At 37.7% G+C, this 17,450-nt stretch overlaps 1 protein-coding gene across 1 annotated transcript in view; it reads right to left on the bottom strand.

Annotated features, from left to right (window-relative positions):
• Positions 1-10,031: 10,031 nt before the first annotated feature.
• Positions 10,032-17,450, bottom strand: part of LOC143543449 (putative LRR receptor-like serine/threonine-protein kinase At1g53440) — a 30,861-nt gene continuing 23,442 nt past the window's right edge. The window contains exons 2-24 of the mRNA XM_077035767.1: positions 16,593-16,664; positions 16,444-16,515; positions 16,301-16,372; positions 16,142-16,213; positions 15,976-16,047; positions 15,804-15,875; positions 15,650-15,721; positions 15,491-15,562; positions 15,363-15,419; positions 14,993-15,004; positions 14,609-14,680; positions 14,445-14,510; positions 14,229-14,288; positions 14,114-14,149; positions 13,995-14,035; positions 13,544-13,920; positions 13,272-13,464; positions 12,481-12,631; positions 12,281-12,407; positions 11,989-12,199; positions 11,660-11,897; positions 11,431-11,581; positions 10,032-10,681 (exon numbers count right to left, since the gene is read on the bottom strand). Coding sequence (XP_076891882.1) covers positions 10,286-10,681; positions 11,431-11,581; positions 11,660-11,897; positions 11,989-12,199; positions 12,281-12,407; positions 12,481-12,631; positions 13,272-13,464; positions 13,544-13,920; positions 13,995-14,035; positions 14,114-14,149; positions 14,229-14,288; positions 14,445-14,510; positions 14,609-14,680; positions 14,993-15,004; positions 15,363-15,419; positions 15,491-15,562; positions 15,650-15,721; positions 15,804-15,875; positions 15,976-16,047; positions 16,142-16,213; positions 16,301-16,372; positions 16,444-16,515; positions 16,593-16,664 — 2,764 coding nt within the window. The 3' untranslated portion in view covers positions 10,032-10,285. The remainder of the gene's footprint in view (positions 10,682-11,430; positions 11,582-11,659; positions 11,898-11,988; positions 12,200-12,280; positions 12,408-12,480; positions 12,632-13,271; positions 13,465-13,543; positions 13,921-13,994; positions 14,036-14,113; positions 14,150-14,228; positions 14,289-14,444; positions 14,511-14,608; positions 14,681-14,992; positions 15,005-15,362; positions 15,420-15,490; positions 15,563-15,649; positions 15,722-15,803; positions 15,876-15,975; positions 16,048-16,141; positions 16,214-16,300; positions 16,373-16,443; positions 16,516-16,592; positions 16,665-17,450) is intronic.

Consider the following 17,450-nt stretch of genomic DNA (forward strand, 5'->3'; position numbering starts at 1 on the left):
TTTAGAACTAAGGAAACCCATTGTCTTAATTTCTTCGTATAGCCAACCAATCGAAGTTTTATTAAATTGAAGAGAAAATGATTGTTTCTAGCCTTCTAAAGTATCCAACAAGCGGTTAGGACCACGAATGTTATTGTTATGGTAAAGTCAAAATTGGTGTTAGTCAACTCAGTCAACAATAGTAGCTGAAGTGTCAAAAGTGTCAAGTTATCAAAGATGTTATAAGCTGATAACTTGATATGTAATACTTTGGGTATAAAGTGATAAGGAGACAGAAGTGTAGGGACTACTTGTGCCTAATCTTTCCAGGAGTTTGTTAAGAACGGTTTCTTGATGATTTGATCTTTCCAGGAGTTTGTTAAGAACGGTTTCTTGATGATTTGGGGGTTAGGGCTCAACTATATACCCCAATTAGAATAGTTTTGATTACTTTTTATGTTTGATAATTTCGTTTGTTTCTGTTTCGTTCTTGTAATCACCATTGATAATATAGCTTTCGATTACGTCAATTTCATTGTTTCTTTGGTATTTTCATAACAGGTGGTATCAGATCCATTGGCTCTTGATTGTTCGAAGAATTCAACGGTGGTTTCCACAATTGGTGATCGTTATGGTGTATACGAAATTCGAGTTAGAGAAGTTTAATGGGAGGAATGATTTCAATCTCTGGAGAGTCAAAATAAGGGCTATGATGGTTCATCAGGGTGTCTCTAACGCCTTGTTCGGAGAACCAAATATGCCAGATGGTTTGAATGATAAATAAAAGAAAGATATACTTGAAAAAGCCCATAGCACCATCATACTTAGCCTCGGAGATCGTGTTCTAAGAGAAGTGTCTAAAGAGATAACGGCAGCCGGAGTTTGGGCCAAACTTGAGTCACTTTACATGACTAAGTCTCTGGCTAATAGGCTGTATTTGAAGAAGAGGTTGTATACGTTTCATATGACCTCTGGGAAGACACTTTAAGATCATACGGATGAGTTCAATAAACTCAACTTGGATTTAGAGAACATTGAGGTGGAATTAGAAGATGAAGATCATGCCATTATTTTCTTGACATCCCTTCCTTCATCTTATGAACATTTAGTCGATACATTGATGTATGGTACTCTGTCCATGGAGGAAGTCTTGGCTGCATTAAACTCAAAAGAGTTAAAGAAGAGATCAGATCATAAAAAAGATGGTGGAGATGGGTTATTTGTAAGAGGGAGACATGATCAAAGGGGTTCTAATCAAAAGGGGAACAAGTTTTCAAGTCAGATCTAAATCAAGAACCAAGAAAAGGTGTTTCTTTTGTAATTCAGAAAAACATTTCAAAGGGGACTGGCCCGAGCTCAAGAAAAAGAAAGGTGAAGGAAGTTCATCTAAGGGGAAGAATAGTCATATTTCACAAGAAGATGGTTCGGATGGCTATGATAGTGCTGATGTGTATTGTGTAAATAATCTTGAAGGAAAGATACAGTGGGTAATGGACTCAGGATGTTCATTTCATATGACACCTGTGAAAGAGTTCTTTAAAGATCTTAGGCATGGTATATTCCTAATATGAAGAGAAGTATTTTATCTTTAGGTACTTTTGAAAAAGAAGGGTATCATGTTAGTTTAAGAGATGGGAAGGATAGAGTAGTACAGGGGTCTATGGTTGTGTTAGCATGATCTAGAAAAGATAACAACATCTATCTATTAGATGGTAAGGTCAAAGAGGCTGATTCTGTGAATGTTGCATCTAATAGTGTTGAAAATGATGCATTACTTTGGCATAAAAGACTAGGTCATATTAGTATACAAGGACTTATTGAGTTAAACAAACAAGTTCTTGGAAAACTAAGAAGTTGTGACATCAGTTTTTTTGAAAGTTGTGTGTTAGGGAAACATAAAAGGGTTAGTTTTAGCAGGGGTAAACATCCTACAAGGCTCTGATCTGTGGGGTCCTGCAAGACATGACTCATTGGGTGGTGCAAGATACTATCTATCAATCATAGATGACTATTCTAGAAGGGTTTGGGTTTACATACTTAAGAATAAGAATGATGCTTTAGAGAAGTTTAAAGAATGGAAAACATTGGTAGAGACACAAACAGATAAGAAGCTCAAGAAACTTAGAACTGATAATGGTTTAGATTTTAGTAATAAGGAGTTTGACCAGTTGTGTAAGTCAAGTGGGGTAGCTAGGCATTTAACAGTGTTGGGAACTCCTCAGCAAAATGGTTTGGCTGAGAGAATGAATAGAACTATTGGTGAAAAAATGAGATGTATGCTAGTAAGTTCTGGTTTGCTAAAAAGTTTTTGGGCTGAGGCAGTGACTAGTGCAGCATATTTGATCAATAGGTTACCATCAGCAGCCTTAGGCATGATGACACCTATGGAAGCTTGGTCTGGTCATAGGCAAGAATATAGTAATCTTAGATTTTTTGGATCACTAGCTTATGCACATATAAGCCAAGGGAAACTAGAGCCTAGAGCACCGAAGTGTATATTTTTAGGTTACCCAGATGGTGTGAAGGGTTATAGGTTGTGAAGACCGGAAGGGAATGGTCAAAGGATTATAGTAAGTAGGCATGTCAAGTTTAATGAAGACATGGTTTATAAGGATGTGATGTATAGGGATGAAAGTACATCTGAGGGTATTTCTGTCAATCAAAGAGGTGTTCAGATTGAAGTGGAGGAAGCCTTAAAGAATACTAATGAAAATCAGACAAGGGGTAGTTCTGGTATTGTTGAAAATGGTCCTAGTTTAGCCAGAAATAGGACTAGAAGAACTATTATACCTCCCTTGAGGTTTAGAGATACTGAAGACATATATGTAGTAGCCTTGTGACAATAGATAATTTCACCATATAAATGATTTTGATAATTTCACCATATAAATGATTTTGATATTACAGTGAATTTATAATACAATTGTTACATAGGAAATTACATAAATCAAGGGATTACAATAAACTACAATATTGACTAAATTAATAGGAGAGGATTATGTGCCTTGATCTTTGCCTTGATTATAGTTTCCAATACCCCCTCAAGCGAATTGGTGGCGGATGAACTTGTAATTTTTCACGAAAGGACTCAAAAAGAGGCTTTGGTAATGATTTTGTGAAAATATCAGCCACTTGGAGCTTGGTAGGAACAAATTTCGTGTGTAATTCTCCGGCAGAGACAAGTTCACGAATAAAATGATAGTCGATGTCAATGTGCTTAGCCCTTCGATGAGCAACCGGATTTTGGCTAAGGAAGATAGCACTTAAATTATCACATAAGAGAGTGGGACGAGCGGATGGTAGGGAACTTAGATCACGTAATAAGTGAGTTATCCAAATAAGTTCCGCCGCGGTGTTTGCCATTGCCCTATATTCGGATTCACAACTTGATCTAGACACTGTTGGTTGCTTTTTAGCACTCCATGACACAAGGTTTCCACCTAGAAAGATAGAGTAGCCATAGGTGGAACGCTGTGTTTCAATGCACCGAGCCCAGTCGGCGTCCGAGTATCCAACTAAGGTAGGAGTATTTGGATAAGAAAAAGATAATCCATATCCGACGGTGCCTTTAACATACCGAATAATCCGCTTCACAAGTTGAAAATGATGCACAGTTGGGGAATGAAGAAATTGACTCGCCTGGTTCACCGCATATGATAAATCTGGGCGAGTTATAGTGAGATATTGTAAAGCACCAACTAGTGACCTATATAAAGAAGGATCGTGAAAAGGTGCACCTTGGCTTGTGAACACGTCGTTTGTGGCAAGGGGAGTACCTGCAGGTTTGACATCTTTTAAGCCGGCTCGAGTTAAAATGTCATGAGCATATTTGGTTTGACAAAGAAACAAGCCATCTGTAGTGTAGGAAACTTGGAGACCAAGAAAGTAACTCAATTTCCCTAAATCTTTAATTGCAAATTCAGTTTTTAATCGAGCCACAAATCGCTGAATAGACGGCTCGTCGGAGCCGGTGAGGATAATGTCATCAATGTAAACCAACAAATATATAAGGCAGGATCCACGGTGGAAGATGAAAAGGGATGTATCCGCTTGACTACAAGTAAAACCTTGAGTGATTAGGAAATTACTTAGTCGTTGAAACCATGCCCGTGGGGCTTGCTTTAAGCCATAGAGTGCCTTGTTGAGACGGCACACATGATTCGGTTTGTTATTGTCAATGAATCCAGGTGGCTGTTCCATGTAAATAGTTTCTTTTAGATTGCCATTAAGGAACGCGTTTTTTACATCAAGCTGATGAAGAGACCACCGATTTGTCGTAGCAAGAGAAAGAACAATACGAACGGTTGTGGCTTTGACAACGGGGCTGAAGGTGTGTGAAAAGTCAAATCCTGGTATTTGTGTGAAACCTTGTGCCACAAGCCGTGCTTTATACCGATCAATTTTGCCATCTGAGTGGTATTTAGTGCGAATACCCATTTTGAGCCAACAACATTTGTATTAGGAGGTCGAGGAACAAGTGTCCATGTTTGATTTTGATGAAGGGCCATGATCTCTTCGGTCATAGCATCATACCAGTGTTGGTGTTTCGCGGCTGTTTTGAAACCTTTTGGTTCACTAGTGACAAGCAATGCATGATGAAGAGGGGTAGGAGCAATAGCTGAAAGGTTGAGAATGTGACGGGATTTGATGATACCGGCTTTACCTTGAGTAACCATTGGGTGGGTGGTGGCTGGTGGTGATATATTTTGTGTTGCGGAATCAGGTGAAGAATGAACTGGTGAAGTATCAGGTGAGGGTGAGGTTGTAGTGGTGGTGGATGGTGAGGTGACAGGAGTAGGTTCGGTTTGCATTGTGGGTTGAGTGGACAAATTTGGTTGTGGGCTAACAGGTGAGGGAGGAGTGTCACATGTTGGACAATGGGTTTGGATGGGTGTTGATGATGTGGGCTGGTCATTATTGATGGCAGTAGGGTGACTTATGGTGGATGGGGTTGGATCACTATAGGATGTTAGGAAAAGATTTGCAAGGTTTGTTGTTGTAGTTTTGCCCGAAAAAGGAAATGAATCTTCATCAAATCTGGCATGACGAGTTATATATGTTCTAGAAGTGCTTGGATCAAAGCATTTGTACCCTTTGTATTGAGTGCAATAGCCAATGAAAATACACTCAATGCTTCTCGGTGCAAGTTTATGAGGACACGACATCCAAAAACTTTGAAATTTGTGTAACTCGGTATGGAATGGAATAAAACTTCAAATGGTGATTTGTAATTTAATAATTTTATGGGTAGACGATTTATTATATGAGCCGCGGAAGAGAAGGCGTCAACCCAAAAGGTAGCAGGTGCATTAGCACCAAAAAGCATAGCTAACCCGGTTTCGGTGAGATGTCGGTGTTTACGTTCGGCCCGACCATTTTGTTGGGATGTATATGGGCAAGACATCCGATGATGAGTCCCATTATTTAAAACAAATGCCGAACTTTATTATTTATGAATTCGGTTCCTCCATCTCTTTGAAAGACTTTAATTTTGCACGAAAATTGTGTTTGTACAAAAGTCATGAACGTTCGAAGAACTTCAAAAAAATATGATTTGGCTTTCAAGGGATAAAACCAAGTGAACCTTGAAAAGTCATCAATAAACACGACATAATATTTATAACCATGTTGTGAAACAATGGGAGCGGGTCCCCACAAATCACAATGCACAAGATCAAGAACATGTAATGAACGTTTATCATTTAACTGAAATGGTAATCGACGTTGCTTTGAAAGTTCACACGGAGAACGAAGACTAGGCTTAGGTAAAATAGAAGTGAGGTTTAAACAACCATGTTTATTTAAAATAGAAACGACATCAAAGGCAACATGCCCAAGACGTTTATGCCAAAGTTCAAACGATGCTTTTGAAGAAGAAAGAACGGTAGCCTCAAGTGCTTGAAAACCGGGGCTCAAGACATAGAGTCCGTCCTTATGTGCCCTTTTGCTAGAACGGTCGTTGTGACCGAATCCTGAATAACAAAATAAGATCGAGAAAATAAGAAATCAATCGGATAATCATTAGTAAGCTTGCTAACTGAGAGCAAGTTTTTCTTAAGATTAGGGATAATCAGAACATCGTTTAATTTTAAGTGCGGATTAATGGAAAGAGTACCAATACGAGATATTGGAAGAATATTACCATTACCGAAGGCCACCTTCTCATGTCCTTCATAAGAGGACGATGAGTCAAAATGAGAAGGTGATGGTGCCATATGAGCTGTAGCACCGGAGTCAACACACCAATCCGGTTTGGAAGCGGAGATATTGCAGTCCGCATGGAATGCTTGAGCAAGATTCGCAGCCGAATAGGATGACTGATGAGCAAAATTTTTTAGATTCGGGCATGCATTTGCGAAGTGACCATTTGTGCGACATAACTGGCAGTGAGGTGGTCGGCGACCTCGACCACGAGAGTTCATAAAACTGCCTGAATGTCCTCTGCCCGAACGACCGCGACCTCGAATGTTTGAGCGGGCAGAAGTTTCATGGGCGGTAAAGGCAACCGGTGCAGGTTCAGGCCCACGAAGAAAAGCCAGAAACATCTCGTGTCCCTCGGCTTTAGCGAGAAGGTCACAAAAAGGAGGAGGAGGTCGTACAGCGCGATGTGTCGTGGAGAACGACTCATAGGTTGAACCTAAACCACAAAGAAACCAATGAGTTTTATCGGAGTCCAGAACCGGTTTTCCGATAGCGGCCAATTGATCACAGATGGCCTTGAATTGTCGTCCAAAATCAACAACGGAAAGATTTCCCTTTTTTAGTTGTCTTAGGGTGTCTTTGAGATTTTGTGCTCTCTCAAGTGAATCATGGCTATAAGCCGATTCCAATGCTTGCCAGACATCATGAGAAGATGAGAGACCTAAGACTTCGGCCATGGCTTCTTCTGTGAGTGAGGATTGAATAAGCAAGAGGACCCGCTGATCAGTTTGAAACCATGTAGCATGTTCAGGATTGGGGTTGATTTTTCCGTCAACGGTAATTGTTTTCGGAGGTGCGGGAGTTGTGCCATCAACAAAACGAAACCAATCTTGAAGGAGGAGGGGTGTGATTTGGTTTTTCCATTGGAGAAAGTTTGTTGGGGAGAGCTTGCTTGTAAGCATGTGAAGGAGGGTGTTCATAGGAAGGGAGGAATCAGTTTGGGTGGTCATTAGAAAAGAAATTTTGGAACAAAAAGAAACATCAACTAAAAGGGTGGGTTAGAAGAAGAATCGTAGATAGGCTCTATACCATGTGATAATAGATAATTTCACCATATAAATGATTTTGATATTACAGTGAATTTATAATACAATTGTTACATAGGAAATTACATAAATCAAGGGATTACAATAAACTACAATATTGACTAAATTAATAGGAGAGGATTATGTGCCTTGATCTTTGCCTTGATTATAGTTTCCAATAAGCCTTTATGGCTGCTGAGCATGAAAGTATTTTTGAACCTTTGTCATACAATGAGGTTATCAGTTCAAGAGATAAAGATAAATGGTATGCTGCCATGAATGAAGAGATGGATTCATTATACATGAATGGTACATGGGAACCGGTGGAGAAGCCTAAAGACCAAAAGTTGGTGTCTAGCAAATGGATATACAAAGTAAAAGAAGGATTGAATCCTGGAGAAGAACCAAGGTATAATGCAAGACTTGTGGCCAAGGGGTTTACACAGAGGGCTGGTGTGGACTACGATGAGATTTTCTCACCTGTAGTAAAGCATTCTTCAATAAGGGTAATTCTATCTTTAACTGCTTCTTTAGATTTGGAACTAGAACAGTTAGATGTCAAAACAACTTTTCTTCATGGAAAATTGGAAGAAAGGATTTATATGAAGCAACCAAAAGGGTATGAGGTGGTGGATAATGAGGAAAAGGCTTGTTTATTGAAGAAATATCTATATGGACTTAAGCAGTCCCCAAGACAATGGTACAAGAGATTTGATGAGTGTATGATAAGTAATGGTTTCAAGAGAAGTGCATATGATAGTTGTGTATATCACAGGGAATACTGCATGGGTAATTTTGTCTATTTTCTCTTTTATGTAGATGGCATGTTGGTGGCTTGTCAAGATAAGAAAGAGATTAAAGCTACTAAAGAAATTCTAATGAAGGTATATGAAAGAATTAGGGGATGCCAAGAAGATCTTGGGCATGAAGATTTAAAGGAATAGAAGTTTGAAAGTGTTAAAACTGTCACAAAGTTCTTATATGCAGAAGGTTCTGGTTAACTATGGGATGCCAAATGATAATGTGAAATTTGTAACAACTCCCATTGCTGCACATTTCAAACTTTCAGCCAATGATTCTCCAAAAGATGAAGTAGAAAGAACTGATATGGAAAGAATACCATATGGAAATGCTGTTGGCAGTTTAATGTATCTTATGGTGTGTACCAGACCAGATATAGGCTATGCAGTTAGTCTGATGAGTAGATACATGGCCAATCTAGGAAGAAGGCACTGGGATGTAGTAAAAGTGATTTTTAGGTACCTAAAAGGTACTAAAGATCTTGGTATAGTGTTTAAACAAAGATCTGAAGACATGGGTAATTTGGTAATTGGCTATGTTGATTCAGACTTTGCTAAAGATCTGGATAGAGGAAGATCTATATCTTGTAATGCATTTCAAGTGTTTGGCAATATTGTTAGCTGGAAAGCTCAGTTGCAGAAAGTTGTTGCATTATCAACTACTGAATCATAATATATTTCTTTAACAAAAGGGGTTAAAGAAGCTATTTGGTTAAAGGTGTTATATTGGATGATACAATGGTGTTTTGTGACAATCATGGGGCTGTTCAATTGTCAAAGAATAGTATGTTCCATGAGAGATCAAAACACATAAATATCAAATTGCACTTTATTAGAGAAGTGGTTAATAATAAGAGGTTAAGGTGTTGCAGGTGAAAACAGATGAAAATCCTGCAGATATGTTTACCAAAACTCTTCCAGGGCCTAAATTGGAGTATTGTGTTAATAAGTTGGGGCTTGGTTAAAGTCAATTATGACTTTAGGTGGAGAATTGTTATGGTAAAGTCAAAATTGGTGTTAGTTAACTCAGTCAATAATAGCTAGCTGAAGGGTCAAAAGTGTCGAGTTATCAAAGATGTTACAAGCTGATAACTTGATATATAATACTTTGGGTATAAAGTGATAAGGAGACAGAAGTGTAGGGAATACTTGTGCCTAATCTCTCCAGGAGTTTGTTAAGAACGGTTTCTTGATGATTTGGGGGTTAGGGGCTCAAATATATGCCCCAATTAGAATAGTTTAGATTACTTTTTTTTGTTTGATAATTCCTTTTGTTACTGTTTCGTTCTTGTAATCACCATTGATAATAAAGCTTTTGATTACGTCAATTTCATCGTTTCTTTGGTGTTTTCATAACAATGATCATCCGCTTTTTCGTTTCATTATAGGCGTGTGTTGTTTCCAAGCTTCATAAGACCCCTAACTAAGAAAAACGCAAAGATTGGTTGAATTCCACTTCAAGTACTTACATGTTGCCATATTACAGTTGACACGTAAGTAACAAGCCATGAATAAATGATCCATTGATTGACGGCCTCCCCGCACAAACGACAAGTGATGACAAAGTTATTCTTCTTATACTGAGAGCCACCAATGTTGGTATTCGGTTCAACTCTGCCCGCCAATTAAGTATGTTGACCTTTAATGGAAGCCATTTATCCCCACTGAATGACCAAGTTTATATCCCCCACGCGCCCTGTCTTAGCAATGATCAGACGACTTTAATAGCGTAGTCACGGGCGAACCTTTATTGTGGCCCGGGTTGGCTCCGTCCCACCCTGTCTCTCCACCCTCACCCACTCACACCCCCTACGCGTTTTCGTCTAAGCTTCGCCACTGAGGTTTCGGTCTGACGTAATGTAACAATATGCAATCATGATGTTTTTTACTACCACGATTTTAAATTAACAAGTCCAGGACCCCAAGTATCAATCCAAAATCGAATTGATTTGCCATTCTCAAATACTCCATTGATCATATTGTTTAGGTGAATATCAGAGCATGTTGTGCAATAGTGGTACAATAATTTATACCAACCATGTACATGCATAGGACAATCAACCTTCTTAGGCTCTAAACTATGGTAATTGAACCGTGTAGGATTTGCTTTTGGTCTTAAAATAAATAAATCTTAATTACCATAATATTACAAGAACCATAAAAACAAAAAAAATAACATACTTGTGATCCAAGACACCTTATGTAAAAAATAGAATAAAAAAGCTTATGGTATACGGTACTATTATTTTATCCTTCTATAAATGTACTTGGCAATGACCATTAAGACAACAACTTATTCGTATCACTGGATCTGTTCTGCAAATATTCACTAAAACCGCCTCCCGGGTACAAATCAACAGCGGATGTAGATGAATCAGTGTACGGGATTGACATTTCCTCAACATGGCTCTCATTTGTAATCTCAAGTTGCTTCATCATTTTGTCACGATCTATATCCGTCATGGAGCGGGTTTGGTCAACAGCAAATTCGTGAGGAACTAATCTTCCTTCGAGCATGCTAACCACTGATGACATGGCGGGCCTGTCGGCTGGAGAGATTGCAGTGCACGCTAGAGATAGATTTATAACAACCATCATCTCTCGGGTGTCGTATTTGGAATCTAGTTTCGGGTCAACTAACTCCAACAAATTACCCGTGGTTTTCAAAGATATGGCCTAGAATAAAGAAACAAGATGAATAAATGCAATATAAAAGTTTATGTACATGTTTAAATGTTATATTTGTTTGGGTCAAAAACATCTTTCCTAACATGACCCATTCAACCCATTTATCTAGCGAGAAAGTTGTAAACGTGCTAATCGGTTGGTGAGTTGTCATAAATGGGTAAACGTTAATAAGTCGTACCGGTTTAATTATAAATGTTAAGCATATCATCCCAAACATGGCCTGCTTACTAAACGCCTAAACAAGTTTGCGGGGTCATCCTGTTTAATTATACATGTTAAACATGTCAACTCAAACATGGCCAGTGAATTAAACTTCTGAACTGGTTAGCGGGTCGACATGTTTAGGTATACATGTTAAACATGTCAACCCAAACATGATCCGTTTATTAAACAGGTTAGCATGCCAAACTTTTTAATTATAGTATAAAATAAGTCAACCCAAACACGGCTTGATTATTAAATGAGTTAAATAAGGACAACCGTACACATGGTTATTTTCGTGTCATATTTGTGGTTTATTTACAAAAGGCGGGTTGAGAGTTACCCAAAGTGATTTCAAATACATAAACCTTCTTAATGTCCTTATTAAAACAAACCGCTTATTAATTTAAGATTAGTCTTTCACTCTTTCAAATCATATTATTTTTTTCGCTCAAATTGGATAAAAAGGCTTCAAAAGGATCAGCCTGACCCACCAGGACCATCAATTTTATTAGTAATAGGTTTAAGTTAGTTACCCGATCAAGAAGAACAAACTGATTTTCCTTTGCCCTGTCAGCAATGTTACCCTTCCCGCTCACGATCTCTAACAGAACAATTCCATAGCTATAAACATCTGCTTTATCCATGAGGTAACCACGTAGTGCATATTCAGGAGCCATATACCCACTGAAATTTGTAACATAAACAAAAATCTTGAATAATGTACTAGACATGATATTGTTTTGTAAACAATTAACCACTCACTAAGTTCCAGCAACACGGGTGCTTATATGGGTGTTATCCTCTTCATCTAGCTTAGCCAAACCAAAATCAGAAATCTTGGCATTTAAATTCTTATCAAGGAGCACATTAGTTGCTTTAATGTCTCTATGCACAATCTTTAATCTGGATTCTTCATGTAGAAACGCAAGACCTTTTGCTATACCGATACATATCCTGTATCGTGTTGGCCAATCAAGTTCCAACCGCCATTCTTTAGGCCCTGCAATCCACAAAGTAAAAAATAATAAGTGAATCAGGTTATGTTTATCTCTAGAGTCAACGGGTCAAACTGACCGAAAGGATATCATTACCAAATAAAGCACGAGCAAGGCTGTTGTTTTCCATGTATTCATATGCAAGCAACAACTGGTTTCCTTCGATACAACATCCATGAAGCTTCACGAGATGCGGGTGTTGCAAAGCCGATATCATGCCTAATTCATTCAAGAACTCTCTATTTCCTTGTTTTGATTTGGAAGAAAGTTGTTTTACTGCTATTAACGTGCCATCTGGCATTACTCCCTTTATATAAAGACAATATTTTCTAGCATAAGTGAAAACATGTTTAGTATTATGTAATTGAAAAATTAAGAACTAGATTACCTTGTAAACAGGGCCAAAACCGCCTTCTCCAATCTTATTAGCAACGTCGAAATTGTTTGTTGCAGCTTTGATTTGCCTCAATGTAAAGGAACCAGTGTTAAGATCTAGACCATTTAGCTTTGTAGAACCATTTATTAATTGAGAGCATGTAAATATATTAAAATTAACGGGTCGTAGTTCCATAGTACAGGTTTTACATGTAAATACCTAGTTCCATGGTATCTCTGCATCCTAAATAACCCCGCCACCATAAGACTCCAAGAAATATGATAATTAAGCAAGCTATTCCAACCACAATTCCTGCCACAGTGCCTCCAGACATACCATTTCCATCATTAGGGACCGGGAAATCTGAATAATTAAGTGTTAGAAAGAAACAATAGTCAACGGCAGTTCAAGAAAAAGAAATAGCAAAATTTCTTTTAGAAATGCTAAAAGGTTAGTGTTATGAAAAATATAAAAAATTACACGGTATTCCTAGCTAAAGAAATTGTGTGCCTAATTATATCATTTATCGTCTTTATAGTGTGGCTCGTGTCAATTAGCCAAACATTAACTTGTTCCTGTAAGTCCTAGAGTTAATAATAAGTTGCATCCTGTTGGATCTTAGGTACTTTGTTAGCTTTGTTGATGATTATTCTCGTGTTACTTGGGTTATTTTATGAAAACTGTCTGGTACTCGGGGATACATTTCTTCAATTCGGTGGCCTAACTGAATATACACCTCAAATGAAGATGATGACATAACGCCTACAAAGGGTTTCGATTCCTAGGGCTTGAATATGTGCAAACATAATTATGTCATGCACCACTATGATCACGAAGGCTCCAACTCATGTCAACGCCTAAACAGAAAGTCGTAACAGCACCAGCCAAAAAGATCTTAAACATTCTGACAAACTACCATCATTGTCACCACTAATATAGTCAACTCCAAATCATGAAACACAATATCAATCACAACACACGTTGAAAGTAAATAATAGCTTACTTGGTATCACAGAAATAGCTGAAATAAGAGGACCATATTCTCCTCGACCTGGTATATTGGTTGTTCCTTTTCCAGCCCAATAGAGACGAATTTCCAAACCGTTTGTAACATTTGCGGTATAATTCATCACAATTGGTCTCATAGCCCCACCTGCTCTGCCACTAATATCAAAATCCGTCTCCCTCCGCACACCCTGACATAGTACCAACCATTAAATACTTAGGTTCAAAAAACATTTACTCTTTGCATAATATTCATTTGTGAGAACTCACTTGAATGTAGATATCAAATACACGCCTCCCTAGGCTGCTATATGTTTCATCGTCGGTAACAATAATCTCGGCAAAGTGAAGACTTACATTGTAGCTTCCACTATGCAAACAAAATCCATAATACATCAAAGATAAAGCTGAGACTCGTGCATTCGTGTACAATCGAGGGTTGTCCATCAAGAGTCTAGAGGTATTGCTTGCAGTTATAGTATAACTGTCATAGATACTGTCATCCAAAAAGCTACCAGTATTGCTAAATCCCCATTCGTTGGTTGGAAAAAAATGTGAAGAACCACCTTGTCCTATGTCACTTTCGTAAGAATCTTCTCCAACTTGTAGTCCCTCTCCACCACAATCGATATACAGCGAGTACGAAGCTAATCCAAAAACACAACTATACGTTATAAAATTTCATTAACATATGCGAATGCAATATGTAACTTAATCTTACTTGTTTGACATTCACTGCCCCTTAAGCATGAGACCTTGTTACTAGTAATTGGTAAAACATTAAAATATAAGAGTGACAGAGTATTGAACGTTGTGAAATCTTTAAGCAAATAAACTTACGTGATAATATCTTCTGAAGACGACGCAAACAAGTTTCTGCAATAAAATAATAGAAGCCTCAAGATTTAGCATGTCTAAAAAGAAACAACTTAAAGAAAGACGAGGTTGGTCTTACGTCTGCCTCTGTTGACAAAAGGGTTGGTTGTTATATGTAAAATTATTAAATGACAAATCACTGCAAGAAAATCACAACATTAGTTGTCGGTATAATCTACATGAATCAAACAAGAGGACATGTCTGATGTCACGAGTTCAATTTTTAAAAACAAAAGATCCAAGTATGAGCCTTTACTTATTATACCTGCACATGGTTTGCATTATATAAACTTACATATTTTGTCCGGAATCGAGAATCCAATCAGGGACACTTCCAGATAGCGAGTTTCCAGTGAGATAGCTGACAATTAATAATACATTTCAGTAAGATGCACGTTAGATAACGATACATTAGAACGAATAGTATGGAAATAGTAATACAATAGAATGAGAATGTACATGTAGTCTGTTTCACGTAGATCAGAGAACCTTTCAGGAATGGATCCGTTAAGCTTGTTAAAGCTGAAGTCTCTGATGAACAACAAAAATGATTTAATAAAACTAAATGAAAAGTAAATAAATACAAAATTATCTAATATTCTTTTCTTAACAGAGCTGTACAGGATTTTCAGTACAACAGAGGAGATATGTTTGTGTTTATGTTAATACCAATGATATTAGAAATAGTTAAAACTAAGCTATTATTATCGTATCTATTATGCTATTATAAGTTGAATATGTTATAATTAGGAAGGACCTAAGATGTAATCAGTGTCCACTAGGTCAAACTGTTCAAGCACTTATGCTAACACCGTTAACATCTTAAGCAACGCATCGTTTAACATTACGTCAGTCCTGTATGTATATATATATGGTAATCAAGAACGATGCAAGTGTGGAATCATTTGTAATATTCATGTCACATTCAATTAATAGTATACACAGGTTTTCTTCCACATATTTTTCAAGATTTTGTTATTTTGTACGTGTTGATATTTGTTGATCGATTCCATCAAATGGAAAATAAATTTCATGTATAAAGTAGGGGAAGGTTAACGTGCAAATGAAATTAACGTGCTAATTGTGAGAATCAAGTAGAGTAAGTGTATATATACAAGTAGAATAATTATGTAATTACTCTATGATGTAAACCCGCATAAAGTAAATAACTGAGAAAAAGGTCAATAATACTAACAAGACTTTCAGTTCTTGCGGGGAAAGAGATTCCAGTATTGGTAACTCGCCGATTAAATTGCAATTTCTCAAGATCCTTGCAAGATTGAGTTCAGAATACATTAAAAAAACTCGGAACCGACAATTAAAAGAAGCAGTTCAACTTACAGGTTCGTCAAACGCATTGCTCTACTAAAGGGTGGACAAGGGGCGTCTGGTCCTCTCAAGTCACTGATTCTCCTGCATCTCTTGACTCAGTCAGCACATTTTTTTTTTGTTTACCAAAGTTGCAACCAAAATTTTGACTATATAAGAGAAATTACTCACAAGTCTGTCAGGTTTTGCAAGAGAGTAATGCTAGAAGGTATTGGCCCCTCCAATCCACTGGCCTGAATCCGTCTGTTATTCAGAAAGTTTATTTAAATTTTGGTGGTGTACATAGCCGATACATGATAATAGAAAATGTAAGAAAATGTCTCACAAGCCCGTGAGATTTGTCCATTGTCCAATGAAATCAGGGATCTTCCCAGACAAGTTGTTGCCACCAATTCGACTGCGCAAGGAAACAAAAATAAAAATAGCCAACTGCATCTAGCAATATAATGATCAAAGAATAATCAGATAAAATAAGGTAGTTGAACACTTGAACTCACAACTCCTTCATATTGGTCAGATTTGCAAATGATGCAGGCAATTCCCCAGTGAAAAAGTTGGCGTTAAGTAATCTACAACCGAAAATGAAATAGTTGTATATAGTCATCACATAATGAAATACAGAAAGCAACCACAATAATACCAGAAAATGTAACTAAGTCTTACAATCTCTCAATGCTTGTAAGATTCCCAAGTTCAGCAGGAATTGGTCCAGACATCATATTGTCCTCAACCACTCTAATTAACAATATAATTGTAAATAACAATTAAATAAATTCAAAAGGATAGTAATTTTGATGATATAAGAGACAAAAAGAAATTTACAAAGATCTCAAGGTGCTGATGTTTCCAAGTTCCCTTGGGATTGATCCGTTCAACCGATTCGCGATAAGAGAACTGAAAATAAGTTTTTTGATGTGAAATGTAATACTTTAAGGTCCAAAATGGATTATAGTATGTTAGATTACATGTTTACGATTCGCTCCATGGAACCCCATTGTGGAGGGATGGTGCCACTGAGATAGTTGCGAGATAAGTCTCTGTAAATACAAACATACATACAGAGAATGAAAGTCATTTAACAAACAACAGATCAAAAAAGGGGCATAAACCGTACAGATTTTGGAGGTAACGAAGATTAGCGAACTCTGGTGGGAGAGTTCCTGGTAGGCTTTGTCCTTTAAGGCTTCTGCATCATTCAGAATAACAACTTCTATTAACAATACTTTAATTGATGTTTGACAAAGTTAACTACTCCGTATTAATAATTATAATTATTTAGAATCAGAGGAATATTATTTATAACTTAAATAAATATTATTTAATCCGAATAGCCTTTCTATTTTTTTTCTTTTAAGAACCACCTCTTATTTACTTCTATTTACCACGCATAACTGACACTTTGCACGATTTAAATCCTTGAACATTTAGATAGAGGAGAGATGTGTTGGAGTATTAATTCAAATCTGGTACGGGTCATGGGTCAGCTCTGTAGGTGACCTACAAGCTCATTTAAGTTTATGGGTCAGTTTATTTTGTTTTATTATTATCAAAAGATCGCCGTCTTCTCCAAGTTATTCAGCAGTTTAGTGGTCGAACACGACGGCTGTAGTGGCTGTAATGGTGGAAGACGGGCGGCTACGGAAGCTGTGGTGACCGGAATAACAGTTCTCCGGCAAGTGCGGCGCCGGAACCCTAATCCGGCAGCCATTTCTTCATTTTAACTTGTATTCTCCATTTTTAGAAACATAGATATTACATCAACATAGCAGGTAGGCGGGCAACAAGCTGCGCCGCCACCCCTTTCTGAATTGCAAACCCTAACCTGCTAAAGACATACCCCTGCCCCTTTAGAGTCGACACATTGCTATGCACAACCCGTTGGACCCTGGTAAGGAAACGGATAGCTTCCGGTGCCAAGGAGCCAAAGGTATCAAAAGCCAGAGGGACAAAAACATGTTGGTTCTCTTCCCAG

The sequence above is a fragment of the Bidens hawaiensis genome, unplaced genomic scaffold (assembly GCF_021521415.1).
Source record: "Bidens hawaiensis isolate Kalapana, Puna unplaced genomic scaffold, B.hawaiensis_p1.1 tig00013121_1, whole genome shotgun sequence".
NCBI lineage: Eukaryota > Viridiplantae > Streptophyta > Magnoliopsida > Asterales > Asteraceae > Bidens > Bidens hawaiensis.